The sequence below is a fragment of the Crocodylus porosus genome, unplaced genomic scaffold, assembly GCF_001723895.1.
Source record: "Crocodylus porosus isolate Cpor-Errol unplaced genomic scaffold, CroPor_comp1, whole genome shotgun sequence".
Classification (NCBI taxonomy): Eukaryota; Metazoa; Chordata; order Crocodylia; family Crocodylidae; genus Crocodylus; species Crocodylus porosus.
Genome location: NW_017728931.1, coordinates 116,842,725 through 116,856,943, shown reverse-complemented (window position 1 = coordinate 116,856,943; position 14,219 = coordinate 116,842,725). Strand labels below are relative to the sequence as shown.

Below are 14,219 nucleotides of genomic sequence, written 5' to 3'. Positions count from 1 at the left end.
TTCCTTTTAAAAATCCCCAGGCTAGGAGCCTGCACCACTTCCCCTGGAAGCCGGTTCCAGGCCCTAGCCGCCCTGACTGTGAAGTAGCGCCTCCTAATATCTACTTTTTGTTGTCACTGATTTTCCTGTCATGTGGGCATGGAAACCTATTTGCTCAGGATTGGTACCATCATAAAATTTTTTTAAACAGCATGAAGAAAACTTCAGACAACTTCTGCTTCCATATGCCTCCCAGGATGAGAGACTGGGCACCTGAAGAGATCTGTACTTTTGGAGCTAGCATTGGGAAAGGCTTATCTTGTAAAGTGGAATAGGATCTGGACCTTACATGCCTGAATTGATTCTTTAGATATGCAAAAAATTAACTTATCCCAGTAGTCATAGCAGGTAACTTTGTGTGCTCTTTTTATTTTTTTTTGAGTTTTAGTACATGTCAGGAAGATAAGTGTCCCATGGTGGTTAGCTGTGTCTATGTGCAGGATCAAGGTTCTTAATAATTATATCTGGCAAATATCACTTACAAACAGTCTTTATTAATGTCAGGTCCTGTGTTGTTACTGCGCCGGGTTAAATATGGACGTCATTCTTTGGGAGAATTTTTTTACATAGTTTTCAAACCTCAGTTCATTTGCCATCATTTTGATTTTATAATTCTTCTTGCCATATTGAATGTTGTTAATATTTACTAATTACCTCAGTTATTGAATCTGTGATAGTGTTTGTTGGCTACAGTTGACTGGGATTATTTGTAACAGAAACAAGAAGAAAGAAAGCCAGAAGTAGGAAGTGGAAGTGATATTCAGAGTCATCAAGCCTAGTCACTTAAAATGTCAGACAATCACAAAATGGATGTTAAGTTCAAAAGGGTCCACCATACCTTCACTTTTACCTTTCACACACATCCCAAGCCACAAAGCATGCCTTAACATAGGATAATCAATTTAGGATCTTTAGTACAAAAAAAAATTAGTGTCAGAAAATACAACATACCACAAGAAGGTAAGAGAGAGTTGCTACTTCTGGTAATTTAGTGGAGAATATGCAACAAAGACAGAATTTTGATATAATACCTGAGCGTTGAGCAGTTTGTATATCTTACCTGCATCATTAAGACAGTTCATGAAGCATGTTGAACAGTCTTCCTTTTCTAGATCCTCTAAAAACACAATCCTCTAATAGATTGTACCTTTGTGCTACCCTCAGTTTTCTCCTCCATGACAGCTGAGAAAGTGAGTTCCCTATGGTCTGCCATTCTTCCTCTGATCTTAAATTTTTTTCACCTCAGGTGGTAACCCACAGGACCCTCCCTTTTTTATGGAGAGTCAAAATCACTTCAGATTCTTTAGAGCTTCTTGTTCTTGCCAAGCAGAAAACGTGATTACTCCCCAAATAAGAAGTGTGAATTCAATACTCACTGAGTTTATAAGAGCCCAGCGGGGAGGAAGGGACTGATGGCTTCGCAGTAATTATTAGAAACATGGGAACTCTATATGGCCAACACTGAGTGCTTTTAAAAATCCAAGCTGTGTTATAGTTTTGGGTGTTTTCTGTGAGAGATTTTCTTACACGTTATCCTTTCATAAATAGACATATTTGTTCTTGCACCTTGGTGTTTGTGGGAAGCCCTCTACTTCCCAGTCTTCGTTATACGAAATACCTAAGGTATTGCATGTACCAAGGAGATATTATTTAATTATCTAAGGCAGTTGGCAAGTTTTTTAAAAGCGAACTCTGCATATAATATAGCTGCTAATCTTCAAAAAATATTTGTAACAGTTTTTCTTAAAAACTAAATTAAATGTGTATTTAGGAAGTACCATGTGTAAATTTTTATGCATTAAAAATAACAGACATAAAATGAATGAGATTGTACAATGCATCGATTTATGTTTGTCTGGGAATGAAAGTGTTGAATTACAAGTGAGCTTGACAAATGGAGAGAATATTTTATTATCGCAGATATTTTGGAGTAAATACATCAATATTGTAACAGGAATCCCTTACAGGGGACACTTGGATATCCCAGAATTTTTTCCACTATCATTTTTTTTTATATTTCCCTATCAATTATGGAACTTTATGTTTTGGAACTAATCTAAACCCTAATTAATGGCAGGAAGGACACCTAAGGGGTGTCCGGATGAGCGCACATGTGCCTCTTGCAGCATCTCGAACCTTTTTGAGATGCTGCAAGAGACACATGCAGGAACAAAAAAATGTTTGCCGCAGAGGGACAAAATTAGACCCCTGGATATTCAGGAGTCAAATAATACCCTGGGGGAAAAAAGCAGTGCAGTCCTCCACAGAGATGCTCTGGTAGCCTGCCAGAGCTCTCTGTGGTTGGCCCTTTCCCTGGTGCTGAAGCATGCTGCCTCCCCATTCAGGGCTGGCAATGGTGCAAACTGGCAGGGACCCGGACCCAGCTTTGTGCCAGCTAAGCAGGGGCTCGGGTGGCTGGAGGAGGGGGGTTGGGACCATGGGGGTGGCCCTGCCCAGCTCCCTGTTTGTTTCCCCCATCTCCCCTTTCATTCCCCTTGCCCTCCACTCATTCCCCCCCCACCCCTTGTTCATTCCCCCAGCCTTGAAAAGCTGGAGATGAGGAGGAAAATGAGTAGGAGGCTGGAGACAAGCCCCTAGAGACAAGCTGGAGACGTTCCCCTTCTGTCTCCAGATTCTCCTGCTTGTTCCCCTGCTTGGCTCATGTCTCCTACTCGTTCTCTGCTTGGCTCCTGCCTCCCAAGGCTGGAGACCAGCAGGGGAACAAGCAGGAGTCTGGAGACAACAAGGGAACATCTCCAGCTCATCTCCAGGGGCTCATCTTCAGACTCCTGCTCATTTTCCTGTTCATCTCCAGCCTCCCAAGGCAGGGAGATCTGGGAGGTGCCAGACAGGGTTATTTTATGCCAAGTGTCACAATTGGCTCCACAGCAAAGTTCATGTCCAGGCACGTGCACTGAGGCAAAAAGCCCCAGCTCCAATTTGTACCGCTTCTGTTTGAGCTGCTGCAATCGTACATGCTTAGATGTGTGGATGCACCCCTAAAGCCCATAAGCTGTATCAGTGGCTTAATGTTAGGTTTACCAATTCCAGCAGTGATCAGTGCATTACAGAAGTGGGCAAAACAAGGAAGTGTTTCTGCTTTGTATACGGGAACTTCAGAAGTATTGAGGGAACTAGTGGGAGCTAGCATATCTTCCCAACCAAGTAGTCATCCATATTTCTTTTCACTGGAGTCCAAGAAGGTTGAAAACTACTGCTCTACATGCTAGTAGAAAAAGGTCACTAGGGTATCCAGTCCACTTTTCTCAACAATCATATGGCTGCGGATTTAAATTTCATGAGGCCCGTATTCTCTCCTTCCTTACCCAAGTTCCATTCCAGTGTCAGCCACAATGAGGTATCTGTGGCCAGTGCCATCTCTACCTTCTCTCCCTTGCTGACTAAAGCAGCCCTCTCCGTCTTTTGTGTCATGGGGCACTTTTACACATGCTCTGGGGGTGGGGAGGCAGCACTTTAATTAGAGCAGCTCAGAGAGCCACTCTAAAGTACCACTGCATTTCCTGTATCAGCACCCCTGCACTTAAAAATGGCTGTGAGGGTGTTTGAACTCAACTCAACTAAAGCTCAACAAGCTTTAGTTCAGGTGCCCCTGCCGCCATTTTTAGGTGCGGGGACGCTGATACACAAGATACAGGAGGCAGCTTAGAGGGCAGAAATTGTCCTGGGTGCAAATTGGGACCACCAGCTGAACTAGCCAGCCTGCCATGATAAAAGTTTGCATACCACTGTTTGCAGACATTTTACTCATGTAATTGAGAGGTGTATTGGACATCTTTTTTTAATTTAAAAAAAAAGTATTTTTTTCCCCAAGCCAGATATCAAGATATCTTTTAAGTTTCATCTTGGAACAATTCTCTAGCTATGAATTAGTAATGCGTAAGAAAGAAGTCTTTCCAATAAAACATTGACAAGTCTGTGACTAGCTGTGTGCATTTCTTCACATGACAAGGTACAACATAGTCCCGTGCAGTACTAAAACCCATCTGTCCAAAATTATGCAGCATTGTCCAACACCTGCTGAACATTTGGAAGAAACCAAGGAAGCAAAACCACAGGAGAATCTAAAAATAAAAAAGAAAGCATGCACGGAAGAATGATTAAAAAGTTATTATGATAAATAGTATTTTTTAAAATGGGAAGCTAGCTTGTTTTCCTAGTTTGGAAAAAGCTTAAATTAAAAGATGTTGTACAATTACATTTCTACTAATCAGGGAAACAGTAAATATTAAACAAGAGATTGAAGCTTGGTTAATATTTACTAGGAAACAAGGTTTTACACATCAGAAGTTTCCAGCTTCTGATGTGCTTAAAAAAGTTATTCATCCACTATCATTATTTTGCCACAGCCACCCTACCATGTTTGTATTATAATTCATCCTGCAGATGCATAAACCTTGCCAGCAAACTGTATCAAATTTCTTGTTATAATTTAATGACTGCTAGTATTTCATCTTCCCTATTACACATATTTACTTATCGAGGAGAGACATTTCTTTCTGCAAAATAAAACCCAGCAGATTCAGAAATATAAAGAATAAACAGTAATTTCTTTTGTATAGTGTGTGTTGCAACACACAGTAATTTTTTGGAAATACAAAGACCGTCTGACTTTAAGTGACTTAATTTCCAGTAACTATTCTATTGGCAGAGTTAGAATGTTGGGTAAAGTTCTTCGCTTTTGTCTTTGGTAAATGATTTAGATAGAACTGTGAGCTAATTGACAGATTTTCCAGCCTATACAAAATGGCACGGAATGAGTGACACTTGCAAAAATGTTTTACAAACTCAGTGTTTAAATTCAGCATAACTTCTTAATTTAAAATATATCCTTCAGCAGTTCAGCACCAAAGAAACTTACACTTGAGACAAATGTTTTATTCTCCATGATAGACATCATGACTCATTCCATTTTCAAGAACAGCATACATTTAACCTGAATGTGGATGAAAAATTGAATTAAACCAATTAGCTTAACTATCTATTTTGAACATAGATCCAAATGTTATGTACTTTATCTATTAAGGACAATAAAAAAGAATCATAAGCAAAATTAATCTGTTTTATCTGAGTCACTCTTAATTTAATCATCTTTATTCTTTGGTAATTGTAAATTGCTAAATAGAGGGTTTTTTAAATCAAAAGGCAAAGGGATATTCTAATTTTAGGATATTTTACATCTAGACAACAAACACACCACTAACATATTTGGCATTTTAAAAATGGATTTTTGAGGAAATTATGTTAAGTCTACTTTTTATTTTTAACAAGCTGTAAGGTTTATTTTTATGCAGGCCTATTTTGGAGCCCTGATAAGCAACAGTTCAAAGTAAGCCAAGCCTCATCTTTAGTAAATTATTTAAGCAATTTGTCTTGGTGATTGCCAATTACTTCATTTGGATTTATCATGCATATTTACCAATCAGTACCAATCTTACTTTGTTAAATAGGGGTCTGTCAGTTTTCTCTTCCATGTGAATGCCAAAATTCCCATATACTTAAGTAAAAATGGGATTAAACCTTTAGTGAGTTCCTGCTTTATAGGTTTACATCTTCAGCTCTGATGAAAATCATGCATTTGGAAGTAAATGTAGTAGTTAATCAGTTTGTTGGGTTTTTTTTAAAAAGAGTCCTATTTCTGAATTCGGCAGCATATTAAAATTAGTATGGTGTGTGAAGCAAAGATGAGCTTTCATGGTATAGTTTTGCATATGGCAAGTACAGTGTGATCTATTGTACTGAGCTCTCTAGCTTTGAGACTGGAATTCCCAAGTACTAATTCCAGCTCATTTGCTAACATATTCTCTGGCTTAAAAAATAAATCTCACAACTAATCTATGTAAGTTTTCTCTTACATAAAAGTAAAGCAGCCCCACAAACTTATATTTTTTGTCTAAAAAGTATATTGCAATTATCAGTAAGTTGATAGATCTGTTGTGTTTTAAAATGTAAATACTGTATACTGCATACTAGCTATTAAGGAATTACTGATGGTAGTTTTACTCTTTGTAATCACTGTGCAGTCAGCAAGGACTTCCAAATGTCCACCAACAAGTTTTTAAGTTGTTTAAACAGTGGTGTTAATTTGTGATTATTTCCTAATATTCATAACACAGTATGATTTTATTACTTTAAAGCTGTGTGTATGAGCAGGATCCATTATTATACCTTGAAACCTTGAAGAAACATTTTCTCATGGAAATTTTTAACACCACATTATTGCTTGAAAAATGTGAATGCAGATTTAAGGAGGCTCTATTTTTTTTAAGATCTTGAAAAATATGTTGGTTTGACATTAATTTTATCATTATTATGATTTGAACATCATAACTTTAAGAGAGAGAATCTACTATGCCAGGTTGCTACTCATGTGACTGAGCTTGATGATCTAGGGTTAGTTGATAACACAGTAAAATGTAAAACTGCTAATTCCACAAAACTATCTCTGACACTACTTGAACGTAGTGATTGTAACTTAGCACACTGTTCTGAATAAATTTGTTGTGGATTATACCACTCAAATCTTTTTTGAAGTATGTATTTAAATTATCACCCATTTAAACAGGCTTCCTGCTATGCAGTGTTAATTTATTCATTACAGTTAGTAGCATAGCTGTCAAACAAGCAGAAAGCAATCAAGTGGGGAGGTTGGGGGAGGATTTCTGTGTGGCTTTGGCAACCGTATAACACCTTCATGCCTAATATTGATACAGCACATTTTTAAGACATTTTTAAGTATGGCTGCTCCTCATTTATGGTTATGCTTGTCAGATTTATAACACTGTTTGGCTTACATTTTCTTTTCTCCCTCTTACAAACAGTATTCTGTATAACAAGTGTTATATCTTAGCCTACCAGGAAGTATATAAAGTCAAAATAACTCTCTGATGGAAGAAATATGAGGGAGAGAGAGAAGCCATATTCCTTCCCCTTCCTGAGTCTCTTGCACCTGAATCAGGGAACCTGTTCCACCTTTTCTGTATCTAGTTCCTCTTCTTAAAAGCAACTACAAGTCACCAAGCAGAGTGGAAAATAAGATCATTACATCCTTCCCCCCCTAGCATGCTATAATAACTCCATGGCGTACCTGTGTCACAACTACTGCCTGGTTCCATAGTCCTGCCTGCACAGCCCCAGATGCAGCGGGTGGGATTTGGTAGTGGGGAGCCCCAAAGCCCCACTTACCTGAGCAGCAGCAGTGTGAACCTTTGCCCATCTATCTACAGCACTGCTTGCAAGATGGAAGCTGTGGGGCTGGGTAGGGCAGGCCCACTCCTGTCTCTTCTTCAGGCCACAGACCCCCAGCTGAGAACTGCTGCATTATAGAATCCTACATTCAGTTACTTATATATATGTATATTCTAAATTTAACCTTTTGGCTTGAAATTTCCATGTCAACTTCTGTCTCAGGCTGAATTGGGGCGGGTAGGGGTAGAAGTTTTATCCAAGCCTGTTTAGCAATTTCCAAAAAAGTAACAAGGGAAAATGCATTATTTTGCCCATGTTAGAAGTTCTGGTGACCAATCCTTTGAGTTCTAGCATCCCATGTTTTGGCCCAGGAACTTGAAATGTGGCAGGGAGAGGCCCTTGTGTCAGGAACATACTTTTTGTTATCCCTGTAAAATTCATCAAAGACTTGACCAATTAATATGCCTTTGAAAAGTTATAATTTGCACAGTAAAGACTTTGTTGCACCTAATTTCCCAAACACTGTCCACATTTAGTTGTGTTTTGCATGGGCCTAGTCAGGCTTCACCCTAAATTGTAGCCCTGGGCTGCTACAAGCCATGCTAGGTCTGGGCCTTGGCCTCTGAACTTGACAACAGGGAGCCTCTCACTCCTGTGCTCTCCAGCACATCCTGGAATTTTCTTTGGTTTTGCCATTCCTCAAACAGTGCTTTAAAAACAACTAGCAGTGGATCTTAACACTTCTAGTGCTGATCCATTGTGAATACTTACGGTTTTTAACTCAAACGGCAGAAGATTGTGGGGTGGATCTATAGGCTCCAAACCTTCTGATGAACTTTGAGGGTAGCAGTTTGATGCCACATGATGAAATTGTGGAGGAGGGTCAAGAGGGAAGTTAATTCACTATTAAAAGAATTTTGAAAAAGATTGTGTATATGCATGTGTGCTCACACAACATTTACTTAAAAGAATATTAAGGTTGTGAAGTCCAGCATGCAAAGTTAAGAAGTGCCAGAATGGCTGTGCATCCTGAACTCCTCCTTTTGAATTTGTATTGCAGGGTCCAATTACGTGATCTCATATTAGTGGTTTTTTCTAGTGGACAACTTCCTCGTTCAGTGCCCAGAATTTATGGTATTCTTTTAAAGAGCAGTTGTTCAGTGTGTTTTTTCTCTTTGTTGTGGAATGCACAGCACCACCTTATTTACTACACCATACTCAAGCGTACTCTGAAGCCAGAATTCTCTCACTTACTCATTGTTCCTCATAGTTCATTTTCTTGTTGGCTTTTCTCTGCTGCTCATCACTAACTATCCAACAGCTTCATAATTACTAATTTTTTTCACAACACTCTTGTGAGATGATATCACCACGTTCCAGATGGAGGATTCAGGCAAAGAGAAATTAAGGTCAAAAGTATCTGCTAATTTCAAATAACCAATTGGAGACTCTAAGACCTGTTTTGTCAGAGTGCCTAGCATTATAATATAGCACTTTATGTGTTCAAAGTACAATTCCTATTGATTTTGTCTGCAGCTGTGAGTGCTCAGCACTTCTGCAGATCAGACCCCAGGGTCTCAAGTCAGGCACTCAGGAAATGAGAAATGTACAATTAGTGGCCACTTAAGTGATTTGGATAAAATGATTTTGCTAACATCACAAAGAAGCTCTGTGGCACAGGTGGGGATATAAACCAGAATTCAACCACCTTAATTGCAAAACCGGCCCTTATACTCCTACAGTCATCAGTTGTACCTTATTCACAACACATCTTCCCACTTTTTCAACCAGTTAAACTGAAGGCCTTTTTCTTTTGTAACCCTAATTCAACCCAGAGCAGAACATCTGTACTTTTCAACAAGTACATAAACTCATAATACTGATACATAATACTATATTTACCTGAATGCAAGATGACTTCAAATTTAAGATGACCCCTCAATATTTATATTCTATATATGAAAAATCATTTTGTTTTAAATTCCCATGTATAAAATCTAATTATTGGACAGTTGTCTTCAATTCATCCTACCCCCCCCCCATTGTGGTGGGGAAAGCAGCAAGGGGCGAGGGGCTAGATACCTGCCTCTTGCCCTCCCTGCCTGCCCCCATACATGTGCCTGTCCTTCATTTGTCTAGTGCATAAATCAGATTAACAGATGGTTTAAAATCTAGCTTTTCCTTTTTCTCTTGTTGTGTCTCTTCCAACGTGAAAAAACCAACTAGATAGAATTTTAATTTCCAGCATGTCAAGCGTCTCCAAACTGGGCACCTTTCTTCACTCCCTTTGTCATCCCGGGTTACTAAATTAGATTCTGAAATTGTGTATGCAGAATTGTCAGTAAAGTACTATAACTATAGAGCATTACATGGCAATAAGAAATGAAATTAGTTAAAAATAAAATTAGCAGTATTTATTTTTATGAAATTTTAAGGATTGAGTATAGTATTATTATAAAGCAAAGGGAAGTAAAGATTTGAAAAAATTGAGTTGAAATTTGCAACAGTTGAACGAATATTAAGAACTGTGGGTAGCTTAGCAAATTTACAGTAACCTAATAAAATAGCTGGGTGTGAGAATAGTTATATGTTAAGGCAATAGAACAGGACTTCAGAGATCCAAATTTAATATAATTTCCAGTTCTACCAGTGACTGACTGCTGTTTGTTTTTAGATCTCCTGTCTGTAAAATAAGAATGCTTTAGCAATTTAGTTCTGTAATGATATCACCCGTGCATATCACAATGGGGTCCTCATCCATGTAGGGTAGGGGTGTCAAAGAGATGACCTTTGAGCTGGTTCCATTCTGTGGAGCCATTTCATCCGTACCACAAAGCTGTTGGGGGTAGCCAGGAATTTGGGGTTGAGTGAGTGGGCCAGGACCTGTCACAGAATTCCTAGCTATGGAACCCCATTGAGGATGCATCAGTGATGACTGAGTTAACCTCCATGCTGCCACCACTTGCTTTACCCCACTTGCCCCATAGCTGCTAGACCCCACAGTCTGATCTGGCCTGGGGTCGTGGATGGGTTTGATACCCTTGTGTGGGGAATATCTACAATACAAATAAATGTAATAATAGATAGTTAGATTGCAAGCTTAAACTACTGTAAGAAAAGTACTTAACATAATGGGTTCTTAGACTTATCTCTGACCTTGAGGTAGCACACAAATGGAAATGAATAAGAAACTCAACATGCTACAGTTGTATTGGAAAATAATTTATTCATATTTCCTTTTTTTCTCACCTCTAGGAATTGCTGATATTTCTACAGAATTTGCCCACAGTGCACTGGGGAGATGAAGATATTAGTGTTCTTCTAGCAGAAGCCTACAGACTGAAGTTTGCTTTTGCAGATGCCCCCAATCATTATAAAAAATGAGTGAAGGAAATCAGAAGTTCTAAGTTCAATTTGTTCTGCAGTATTATGGCTTTCATTATTCTGGTTTGCACTTTCATACAATTACTAATACTTGCATTTGAAAAAAAAAGATACCTTTAGGATTCTCTGAGAATTTACACAATGAGAACGGAATACCAAAGAAATAGTAGGAGACAGAGCATTATAGAACTGGAAAAGTGAACTTTCATGCTCAACACACAAAAATGGAATAAGTTCAATGGTCTTTTGTAGCATTTTGTCTTTTTTTCCTTTAGCAATTAAGACATTTATTGTATGAATGTGGAAAATGTGTTATGTTCTTTTGTTTAGTGACTAATATGCAATTGTGAGCTTTGAAGTCTTTTATGGGAAATATTGTGATATTGTATAATTATTCCTGTGTAACCCATACTAGTCTTTGGTATCTTTACTAGCCAATATTTGTCCATAAAATAAGTTGTTTAATCTGAGTAGAAAAGGGGGCAAATCATAATTATGAAGGCTGTTTAGGGATGGTAGGCCCCACAATCTTTTTAAATTTTGAAATTGATAACGCATTTACATTTTTTTTACAGTGAACCAAATTATGAAAATTCTAATAAAACCACACAGTATATGGTAGCCACCAAAGGTTGTCACAGAGGCCTTGTGCCCTCCTTAATTCCTGTCGGAAAGAATTAATTAAATTTTAAGGATTCATTCCCAAAACTCAAAATGAACTCCCCTTGCAAGCATTACATTTTGGAGTATTTCTCAAATGCACTGAATAAATAGGAAATATACTTTTGCTATGGGAAGTAAATGGATAATTTAAAAAGTTAGCTTAATTATTTGTGAGCATGAAAGTTCATTTAAAGGAATGTCTGTTCTGTAGCTTAGTTTACAAAGCAAAATGTGTTTTAATCTATTTTTGCCTTATTCTCCTTATCTGACACGTTAAAATGGAGGGAGGGGAAGGAGAAAATACATCTTTTCTTTTACTGATCTGTAAAATAACTTTAGTAAACTGTTTTCTAATCATTGTGCAGGGGAAGTGAGAAGAAAGTTCCTGTTAACTTTAATGATAGTTCTATGCCCAAAACACCTCTTGCATCATTGGAGAAATAAAAAATCCCGTATCACTTCCTAGAATTCAGTTACTGGGTTTTTTGAATTGTTTGTACTCCCTTAATTTAGTATAAGTGAAATCATTATTTTCAGAACATGCTATAGGATAAGAATTCTGCCATGATTTTTTGGGTTTATATGAACTCATGTTGATTTTGTGCTTACCTTTTTTATAGGTTCCTGAAGTAGTGATTTGCAAGAGCCAATATACTAGGAGGTCAAAGTTGCTTTTTTAACACGCTTCCAGAATGAATCATACAGTGTTGGTATAATAAGTATAGGAAGTACTAATACGCTTTTTATGTTTTATGTCTTCAAAAGGACTTATGTTAAGATATTATGATAGAAGGTTATTCGCAAGCTCTTGCAAAATATTTACCCACCCATTTTGGTTTGATTTCTTTTGGAGGTCCTTGGTTCTTAACTAATAGGTATATCAAGATAAATAAAATAACAATAATTCATACCGATTTGTGCTGTTATGTAGGATTTATCCTTTTTAAATGACATGGAACTGCGGATGGATGGGAGAAAACTAACCTGAACAATACCTAAGCCAAAATATTTGTTTTCCAAGTTATGGCTGTATTCCATTGAAATCAATGGAATTGTTCAATTCAGCAGAAGCAGGCTCAGACTACTTGGGTCACTGTGTTTGTGCGTGCAGTACATAGTGGATGTGAACATCTTAAATGTAGTCCCAAAATCTTAGTTTAACTTTAATTAATGATTTGATGTTTCATGGTTTCTCATTAAGTTTACAAAGAACAACTTATTGTGCCTAACTGAATATCTGATAGTAACAAAATACATGAAGCCTGAAATATATGTGACCATTTGCTGTAGTTAAATATAAGTATCTATAAAAATATCTGTTAATAGAAATACATATTGTAACTAACAAAGGAGACAGAAAACATGCAGCAGTAGACATACAATGTTTTGTCTTGTTTTGTAATTAACTATTTTATTGAGATGAGGTAATATGTAATATGTAAAATTGATCTGAAGTGGTCTGCTGTGTCAGATGCTACTATGTAACATTAATGAGGCTGCATATATATTTTTATTTCAGAGAGCCCACTTGGCTTGACTGCCATGTCTTCCAAATTCAAAGAATACATATAACTTCCAATTAAAGGAAGTGCTATCATGGTCCCAAAAGAGGCATGTTGTATTCATGTCAAAAATGAAAAAAAAGTAGTACATTGCTTTAAAAATTATGACGAGTTTCCTAATGTACTGATTATATATAGTTATATATATAGGATATTTTTCAGTAAATAGGAGTCCAGCGTATTTTTATGTGAAATTTCCCAATCCTCTAAAATTTAATGTTCAACTTTTACTTGTATAAAGTTAATTACCGTTGCATTTTAATAGTAATGCATCTCAGGTAAAATGCCATTCAAACCAAAATATTACATATAAAGAGGAAATAACTGTCATTTTACATCCGTAGACCTATTTTTTCACAATTAAGAATAAAAATATTATGAAAATAGTATGTATTTTCTTATCTATCAGTATTTTTAAACAGACATCTTGACACATCATTAGTGAGTCCAATCTGTAATTTCATAGGATTGGTATGAAAATACTGAAGTTTGTTTTATCTGAAATGCAGTGTGTTACATAAAATTATTGAACAAAAATGAAAATAAAAGTGTACAAAATAGAAAAACAGATTTATGATTATAGTATTTGCATAGAAGTGTAAATATTAAATTAATCAAATATGTAAATATACATAGGTGAACATAGGACCCTGATTTTAAAGTCTTACATTCATCTTTAATACATTATAATATATTAGGTTACACTTGTTCTTTGGCTTAATTTCATATGGAAAAGCCCATGGATTTGTATTTAAATTCAGATTCATAAAATAAAATATAAGTACACAAAGTTTAGTTATATGTTTATGACAGATATTAACACCAGGATCATTGTTTCAGGAGACATTGTAAAGTTGATTAAAGATAATAAAATAAATACATATTTATACCATGATGTGTAGAGTGGAACTTTTTTTTCATCAGAGACCTTCCAAACTGTATCAAGAAATGATTATAGTGCCCTACTTTGTAGAACAACTGACTACACATAATGGAACAAAGTTTTTTCTCTCAAATATACTTCTACAACTTCGTTTACAAGGTATTAAGACTACTAGCTTACAAAGGTAAGCCTGCATAATGACCCATGTGGAGGGAAGCATTAAGAAGTTTCTGGGTAGCTGAGAAGTAAAACAGTGAATCTGGGAGTGAGGGACAGATGCAATAAAATACAAGAACCAACAAATCTGGAGGTGTGGATCTGCGAGTGTCATGGGGTAAGGGCAACAAGCTTAATATGGTGAAGTACTGAGAGCCAGTGGAAGGATTGATTGTTTCTGAAAGTTCCAAAGTTGTGGCAGTCAAGATTTGGGGAAGACTACTCCGGGAAGAGACACCCACTCGACATAACAGCAGGGATGGATG

The 14,219-nt window shown here is 37.0% G+C and overlaps 1 protein-coding gene across 2 annotated transcripts in view; it reads left to right on the top strand.

Annotated features, from left to right (window-relative positions):
- Positions 1 to 13,749, top strand: part of TBC1D22A (TBC1 domain family member 22A) — a 437,081-nt gene extending 423,332 nt beyond the window's left edge. For both annotated transcript variants that reach the window (XM_019543502.1, XM_019543501.1), the window contains one exon: positions 10,501 to 13,749. In XM_019543502.1, coding sequence (XP_019399047.1) covers positions 10,501 to 10,629 — 129 coding nt within the window. In that variant the 3' untranslated portion in view covers positions 10,630 to 13,749. The remainder of the gene's footprint in view (positions 1 to 10,500) is intronic.
- The last annotated feature ends 470 nt before the right edge of the window (positions 13,750 to 14,219 follow it).